General features: G+C 30.7%; 2 protein-coding genes across 3 annotated transcripts in view; both read left to right on the forward strand.

Annotated features, from left to right (window-relative positions):
- The window catches only part of LOC119840577 (nuclear factor NF-kappa-B p100 subunit), a 20,660-nt gene extending 19,386 nt beyond the window's left edge, over positions 1-1,274 (forward strand). The window contains exons 18-19 of the mRNA XM_038367265.1: positions 92-98; positions 193-1,274. Of these exons, the coding sequence (XP_038223193.1) occupies positions 92-98; positions 193-297 (112 nt within the window). The 3' untranslated portion in view covers positions 298-1,274. The remainder of the gene's footprint in view (positions 1-91; positions 99-192) is intronic.
- Positions 1,275-2,857: 1,583 nt separating this feature from the next.
- Positions 2,858-6,437, forward strand: LOC119840420 (uncharacterized protein C15orf61 homolog). 2 transcript variants are annotated; one of them, XM_038367028.1, is made up of 3 exons: positions 2,858-3,212; positions 3,495-3,678; positions 5,744-6,437. In XM_038367028.1, exons 1-3 carry the CDS (start codon positions 3,066-3,068, stop codon positions 5,869-5,871), a joined length of 459 nt encoding a protein of 152 aa, XP_038222956.1. In that variant the 5' UTR covers positions 2,858-3,065; the 3' UTR covers positions 5,872-6,437. The 2 variants fall into 2 exon arrangements, with proteins under 2 accessions (XP_038222956.1, XP_038222957.1); XM_038367029.1 differs by having other exon boundaries at positions 3,500-3,678.
- The last annotated feature ends 2,433 nt before the right edge of the window (positions 6,438-8,870 follow it).

The following is an 8,870-nucleotide window of genomic DNA, read 5'->3' on the forward strand; positions in this document are numbered from 1 at the left end:
ATACGTATGATTGAAATATTTTCAAGGGAAGAGAAGAATAGAGAAGTTTAGTTTCTTGTTGGCAATATTAATGTAATAAAAAAAAAAATAGAATAGTGGTAAGTAATAATTACGCGGATATTATTGTTTACTCTGCTCGCCTTATATTTTACAAGTATTTCTTTTATAACAGTTAAATTGTTTCTTTTCTAGGATTTGAATGATGACGTCACATCAAAATCACTAGCCCTCCTACTAGACGACATGGGTGAGAAGGAAGCGGCTAATATTATAAAGAAATGTATAAACGACTTGTAGCATCAAGAGTAAGCTATAGTTTTAAATGTTTGCGAATGGACGAAACGTCAGAAACTTTGTTTTTTTAATGTTGAGTATACATTCTTCTTAATTACAAGCTTCTTAAGTAAGTTTGATACTTAGTGTGGTAGGGTTGTCACAATAGGGTTAGACAAATTGAACATAATTTGTTAAATCATTTTATTATTTAGTATGAAACTCTAAAACTTAACTTTTTTTTTTGCAATTAATTATTTCATTGTAATAGTATGGTATAAGTAATCTAAAGGAATACAGTCACTAGGCATATCAAATTTACAATATTTGATATGTTTTAGTATTTCGTTGTCAGCGAGCAATGCCTTATTATCAGGAGTATAGTACGCTACCATCGTTAATAATCAAATACCACGTTTTTACACGCTTTTTATTAGCTTCACCTGTATGTTTGTTTGTAACCGACTTCTTTGGGCGCGATTTTGACCCACTTTAAACGACCAGATTTCGTTCAAACTTTGTAGATTTATTGAGGACCGATGACAATACACTAATTTGATAAAATTATTCCATTTTTCAATTTGCAAAATATGATTTTTGTTAAAGCGTGTTTTTTAGTTTTTTTTAACTATTATTTATTACATTAAAATCTTACACGTTGCAACTAATAAAACAACGAACGTGCGTCGCAATAACGCCAAGATTGTCAACTGCGTACAACGGACTGTGCCTAAACCGGTTTCATCCTTATCGGTTATATAATAGGTTATATCCTTAAACTTATTATTAGAATGTTGTAATAGATTCGAAATTTTATCCTCTTTCTAAGTTTGTTATGTTCTGACTCTATTTGTATTATTGTTTTAATCCTCAAATTATTGTTGAATATGAAAGATGTTGCATTTTGTATTAGTTTTTAATATCGAGAGAATAGAAGAAGAGAAAGATTAGCTTGTAACATAAAATATATATATATATATATATATATATATTTTTTTTTTTTTTTTTTTTTTTAATAATAATTGTAACAATCCAAATAGTCTCTGGATTCTTTGGTCTTTTGAGATTTAGAGGTGACTAATTATATAAATAAAAACCATTCACCATAATTTAATAGTGATTCGTAATAAATGAAGATCATGTACAATTTGTATTCAAACATTGGTATTTGTGAATTAAAATTTATGTAAAGAGTAAAGACTGACGGTGCTTAATAAAACAAATATGTATTGTGTCGTTATGGCGCCAAAGAAGTGTCCATTGTTATTCTTAAAAATGAAGTCTAGAAATGTAAGTATTTAGTTAGATTTTTATTTAATTGACTCAAGTCTTGAAAATAGAATAATGGCGGAAACGTCAGTTTGACAGAGACTATCATAGATAGATACACATTTGATAGGTCGGTATTTGACTCCGCCGGTATTTGGGTTAGGTATTGAAAATCTTATTTGCGTTTTCTCAAATCGAATTAACATTTATGAAGGAAGAAAATGTATAAGTATGCCAGTAGTGTAGTATAGTAATTTTTATTGAAGAATAGAATCAAAATAAATAGTGCCTTATAATGATTAACCGAATGAACTGTTATTCACGTTTGACATACTAATTTAACATATAAACATATAATAAGGATGCAACGATTCCGGATCCTAATATATCTGTTTGAATTTAATTTAAGAAACATTGTAAATAAAATTGTTCTCGTTGATTAAGAGAAACGTGTGAAAATTGAAGAAATTCTAATTTTAAAATGTTGTGTTATTGCTGTTATTGATGCGCTTGGATTAATGTTAAAATGTGTAACATTGACGTACTATAATCAACTACGCTCAAAAATTACCCGAAGCAAACCTATGCTTACGCACGAAATGGCCTATACAATAGACTTAACATTACTGTCAAATGTCAAAAAATTAAAATTATCTTAAAAGCCATGTGTCGCTGCCCTTTCGGAACTTTTTGACGACTTTTTAATAGGCGATTCTGAGTTCAGTTATTTCTAGCACGTCAATTGTATGTAGGGTGTGAGGAAAGCGTTGACAGACTGTTTTAAAATTTTAGTTGCATTTTGGTTTATAAATGTTAATTCTGTGATATGAAGTAAAAACAATTGGAGTTTTTTTTTTTAATATTAAGTACAGATATACTGTCAGTATAAACTAGATGGCTAAATAGCATTTTTATGGTAATAAATATTTTTAAATAAAATTGTTTTTTTTTTATATATAATGTAGCATATAGTAAATAATTATGTATGTACATAACCAAACCTAACCTAACCTAACCTTCCTACCCTTGACCTCATCGTTTCTTGCTTAATGCCGGTCGTGCTTTGAACGAATAAGCAATCTCACATTTGCAAATGTTTTATTCTTACAAAAATGAAACGAATACGCATATTTGAACCTGTCGCTGTAATGAGGATCGGGGTTTAAACAAATAAATAAAAGCACTTTTCAATCTTATTTCTCGTTGTGGTAACCTGGAAGAAAGGCTGTCGTAAACGTCAACAATGAATATGTCGTAAAGATTTATAACATAATGTTATTAGGGGATATTGTAATATTTTGCAAAAAATATCTTTTTATGACCATAAATATCAGAGGGTTTCCGAACGAAAAGTGTCAATACCAGCTGTTTATTTGTTGATCTAACGTCAAAACAAATTATATAACCTAAAATTTACGTAGTAACAAGTTCTTGATCTGTGCTTAAACTGTATTTCTAACATGACATAGCTTTTAAGTTCAAGAAAGCAAAGCTGTTAAATCGAAAATATATTCTTATGTGAAATGAATTCTAGTTTAATGTCTACGAAAATAAAGGTATTATGTATGATGCCTACAAGATCTTTTTTGTCTAAACCGGCGGCTTCGGAAGTTCTTACAGCATATTTATTACAATGTAACGAGCCTCCTTGGACTTCTTATTTTGTAAAGGTAATGTATACTTATAGGTTAATGACACATTAAATACAGGAACTCTCAGTTCTTTATCACATCTTCATTTATAATTAAAGTTATGGGGCATAGGGCCCATAATTTTAATTATATGGGGCATATAATCCCATTACATATACCATCAATTTAAATGAATATTTAAAATTTCTTTTATAAAAAAATGTACATGCAGTGTCAAGCGATGGAATCTGGGGCTAATAAGAAAGTAAAACAAAATATGCAGCAATTATAATGAATGAGTATATATTTCGCATTTTTCAGTACAGTAGTGTTAAAGATGATCAATTTGGCATGTCTAACTTCAATTGGAGAGCTGGGAACTCAAATTATCAAATATTAAGAACTGGATGCTTCCCATATATTAAGTATCATTGCTCAAAACGAATAGCTGAAGACTTGACTTCCTCAGATAAATTTATGAGATTCATAAAAGTAGCCAATTTAGGTAAGAGTTGTTTTTACTAATTTTTTAAATGTTTTTCCTAATAATTTTCAATCGAAATTGCTAATATGATTGTGTGAGCTTAGGAAATTCATTCCTAATTTTTACAAATCTATATAAAATGAGCATATGTAGTGAAATTTATATTAATTTTGCAATAATTTACCAATTCAATGCCCAAACGTAAACAAAATCGGGAACAATAACTAGTATTCAAGATGAGGTGATGAAAAAAATACATTAATTACATAATTAATTTGCTACACATTGTTATTGACAAAAAGGTCATAGATTATATAAATTTTAGCTTATCTAATCATACACCATGTCTAAGTTGGTTTTAAAACATAAACAGAAGATAATACAATGCATCAATATCCTATAAATTAACTTTTAAATAAAATGAATATACTTAAAGGTAGTTAATAATTTTAATTTTTTTTTTCAAAAATAAATAGTGAATGTTTAAATTTTCAAGTTATAAAACAATATTACTAAATTCTAAAATATGAGACTGATCCACATTTTTATATTGAACAAACAAATTAACAAACAGGTAAAATTGCTCTCGAAGGGCGAAGGCGAGAGCAATTGACAATTGTCTATTGAATGAAAGTTATACCAAAGTGAAGTTATACTCGTGTCACAGATGACTAGTCACTAGATAATCCATACTTGATTGTTGATATCAAATAACAGCGCTAGTGGAAAACATTTGTTAGTTTATTATCCTCTCCTTTTAATCTTTTATATATGTAATAATATATATAATTTAAATTTCCGACGAGATGTGACTGTTGTCTATTTGATAGAACTTTTAGTTCTACTTCGTTCTTTCATTCACACAGTTGGTCTCCTTCCCTACCCTCTATTATCTATAGGTAGTTGGTATCAATTCAGCGATAAGTTTCATGTCAGAATAAAATAAATTGCGATGTTAATTAAACCGTCTCTGCATTAGACATCTTCCTATTTCGATATAGGTGAATGATTGGTGAAACTGATTTATATCGTCACTGATAGAGTCATCGTTATTGTTTCATTTGCTCACTCATTATAAAAGATATATAAGGTATCCCATAGTATAATGAGTCGATTTTATGAATATCGTACCGGCTTGACAAAACCACAATTGTTTGAGACTGCGTAAAACCTTTGTAAAACGTGTTACTATATATATAATTATGGTGTATTTATTACCTACGCAGTTAATTGATTTGATGTTGATATTATTATTTTATTTTATCAAGACTTTATAAGTCCTGTCTTATAGATATAGAGAAAGCGCAATATACGTAATTACTTTAATATGTTATAACCAACAAATTCATTGCAATAACCATTAGTTTTTATCCCAAGGTTATCATCTCAGTATAATGGTTAACGATCGTAAGACTGTTAGGTTCTGTTGGTTGGGACGATGTGGGTTCACATCTCGGTGCAGGCTAATCAAAGTCTCGGTCTGACAGGATGGAGAAGACTGATCATCTACTTGTCTGTAAGAAACATCGATAAGAGAAACGTGTACAATATAACTATCCCGTACCCCACAAGAGACGGACTATAGATAACAGTATGATTATGTAATGTGAGCGAGTTTATCGCTGCACATTGATAACGCACTTTACTATATGTATTTCCATTTTATTGTCTTATAATATATTGTCTGCGTTTTTTGTTATATTTATACACACACTAAATAACATTATAAAAATTGTCAACAAAATAATATGATTATGGTCTCGTTGTTTTATTTTATTTAGGTATTTATTTTATTTATTTTATTTGTACAAATATAAATAGTTATCGCAAAAGTTCTTTTGTACATTAGTATAATTTCATGTGTAAAACATCTTTGCTGCAGAATATATGGTCATATGTATATAAATTCGTTGAAAAAAAAGCAAAAAAAAAGTGAATGGTTTGTAACCCCATAGGACTCTATGCCTTCCGTGGGAGCAGAATGTATCAAGAGAGGCCGAGATTGGCTATAATAGACTAATATACGATATTCTATCTACTCCAAGATCGTACTTTAGAAAATAAATATGAAATCAAATGTTTTCAGGTATACCGTGCTTATTATATGGACTCGCTGCAACGCAACTGATACGACACCAAGAAATAGTTCACACTAGTAAGGGACCAGTTACAATATTTTTCTTACTACCTGAACATAAAGGATCTTTACATTGACAACAATATATATTAGATAAAATATGAATTGAGGATTTTTAAAAAGAACCAGATAAACTAACTAATTCTATATGGGTACGATGAAAGTCGAATTTATATGGATGTGTCGTATAGTTGAAAATCAAAGAAGTATTTATTCAAACCTAAATCCGTTTATTTTGATTAAAAAAGCTTCAAAATGATGTTAAAATTTACAAACTTATACCATGAAATGGACATAAACTCAGTGATATTAAAATCATAGATATATCTATAAATCTTTTATCTCCAACGCGGGCAAAGACAGACTTTAGTTTTAGGTGTCAAGCAGTTGGAGGTTACCCTTTAGAAAAAAGCTCCCACAGAAAATAATCGGTGGCTGTTTTTTGTGTAGTGGATCAGTTTAGGCTAAGTAAAATAAAAGTGGTAGTAAAAGTGAGACAGGACCGCACACACAAATGCCAAAACTAAAAAGGGGGGGGGGTTTAGACCCATTTACCACCCCTCTGTCTACGGCCATAGTAAATATATTAATGTGTAAGATACTGTTTATACAAATCTAGTCGAATAAAAAAGTTAATTATTAATTGGCGTTTCATTTTACACCTCAATTATTTTAGTACATATCAATCAATTGAGAATTTTGGAAAATGCACTATCCCTCGCAAACAACATGTTCGGTTATAAGAATGATATAGAATGCTTTTACTTATCTTCAGTTTTTTTCTCTTGAGTTCTGACGCAACCTCTCATCTAACCAGCCTTCAGGTAAGTCTTACTCTTTGTGTCCTATCAAGCGGCATTTGGCTCAAGACAGAAAAGAGGCCTTAAAGAGCCAACAGGCCCGAAACACTTTTAAAGAGAGAAGTGCTCCCTCTACGTCCTCAAAAAGTGAAAATACTTAGGTATATTTTAGATATACTCCTTTTTTTCTTCTTAGCATATATTAATGATCTATACCTTATTATTTGCGGAATATGTCTCATTTTTGAAGTAGAAATATATGCAGCTTGATATATTATATATAAGATAAATAGATACAGCTAGATTAGTTTACTTTAGCTACTTATATAATAGCAAAGTAGTAAATATTGAAACCTTATTATTTGCTTTACATAAAAGATCGATACGTTATATTATATACTAACAATTTAAAAGGCAAATATATATTACTTTAATAATACTGGTATCCTTATCGTACCGTCAGATTATAATATATTTTATAAGATTCTATACGTGCAAAGTAACACCGATTTCTGCACGAGAATACGCCTCAATAGTATTTATATTGTTATTAACCATGAAACAGACATTAAATTCAAAGGTCTGTATAATTTGATTTTTAATTAGAACGCCCTGATTTCAATCATTGGTTCAATTTGTAAAATTGTGTTTTTGTGAATGGTTCATTTACAGAGGAAGGCCATAGGCTATATAACTTACTGTATGATGTGGGTGAAACGGCGGGGCACAGCTTGCGTGGAAATTATTTGTTGATCTTATGTTCGAAAATCGTAAAACGTTTTCGTCATAGTGTTAAAGATAGACCAGACCTTCTGACCTTATTTTTATAACACTAGATACGGGATTGTGATATTTTTTGTATTACATGCGTGTGTGTTATAATAATAATACTTAGTAATATTTCTTCTGCCAAATATTAGCTACCAAGGACAATAGAAAAGGAAGCTGCGCAAACGGTAGAAACTATAAGCACTCTATCCATCTCTCTCAGATGAAAGCTGTATAGATAGGTTTACAATAATATAAAGGTGAAATTTGTTTGAACGCTCTAATCTCAGGAATTATGGGACCGATTTCAAAAATTTCTTACCGATACACACTCTTATCTATACACTACTACTACTATACACGTACCACGGGCCAAGCCGGAGCGGACCACTAGTCTTTTATATGTAGAGAGGCAAAGGCACAGGTCATCTAGGTCAAACTTCTCGACTCCGGGTTATCATTCAAATAAAAAAGAGGCCAAAAACTCTTTTGACCCAGGTTCCCAAACTTCGGACCCCTCAATCTATAGTCTAACATGTTAACCACTAAAACATCAAGTCCGCATCAAGGTACAAATTATATATACTATGGGCACTTCACACGTGACTTGAACCTGTGACTGGCAATAATTTAACACACGATTTTATCTTAATAAAATATTGTTAATTAGGAATGATAAAAATTGGCTTGTTATGTTTAGTAAACATTATTATCTGTAATTGTAATTAATAAACGTCTATTCTTATTCTGTAAAGATGATTAAATAATTGGCAAAGAGGTACTTACATAATTTTTTTTTCAACTACTGTCTATAAAATAGTAATAATATGTGACATTATTATTAATGGAAGTATTTTTAGAAGTCGAGAACGAATTGGCTACTTTCCTTGGTACCACACTTACTTAGAAGATCGGCGTGAAATAGTAGCATGCTACTATGTTCATTCGGTGAGCGTGGAAGGAGGAGGCTCGCATCCTTTTCCCCACCCTTCATACCTCTGCAAATGTTCATGTGATCGCTTACCGCCAGGCGAACCACGCCTCAGTTTACGTTATTACATAAAAAGTACCTAATATGAAAGGATTTTTGGTTTAATTTAATTTACACTTATAACTTAGTTGTAATTTGGCGTCTGTCATATGCAGCAACTACGCAGTACAAACTGCGAAAGCGATATCATTCGCTTTTTTACCAGGATTTTGCACAAGCTTTGCCGTTTGGTTTTTCCCTTGCTCTATCATTCAAATTGAGATTCAGTCACTTACTGCTGAAATCTGTATATGTTAATATAACATTCTGTGCAGATAATTAAGTCTAATAATAATAATAAGACATTCGCAGAGGCACTGCGACTAAATGGCGGTGGTGATCGCTTACCATCTGGCGAATTATCAGCTCAGGTGGCTACTATGACATAAAAACACATGCAAAATTTTAAGTACGTTTAGAAAAGTTAAGTAAATCGGATGGACTTAAAATATGTTTATCAAAATGTTAGTTTAATACA

The sequence above is a fragment of the Zerene cesonia genome, chromosome 6, assembly GCF_012273895.1.
Source record: "Zerene cesonia ecotype Mississippi chromosome 6, Zerene_cesonia_1.1, whole genome shotgun sequence".
Lineage (NCBI taxonomy): Eukaryota > Metazoa > Arthropoda > Insecta > Lepidoptera > Pieridae > Zerene > Zerene cesonia.

What these genes read in the sequence shown, in the direction of transcription:
- LOC119840420 (XM_038367028.1), top strand. Translation starts at nt 3,066, where the DNA reads ATGAATTCTAGTTTAATGTCTACGAAAATAAAGGTATTATGTATGATG. An exon ending in GGACTTCTTATTTTGTAAAG is followed by an intron (nt 3,213 to 3,494) that starts GTAATGTATACT and finishes CGCATTTTTCAG; the next exon opens with TACAGTAGTGTTAAAGATGA. An exon ending in CATAAAAGTAGCCAATTTAG is followed by an intron (nt 3,679 to 5,743) that starts GTAAGAGTTGTT and finishes AAATGTTTTCAG; the next exon opens with GTATACCGTGCTTATTATAT.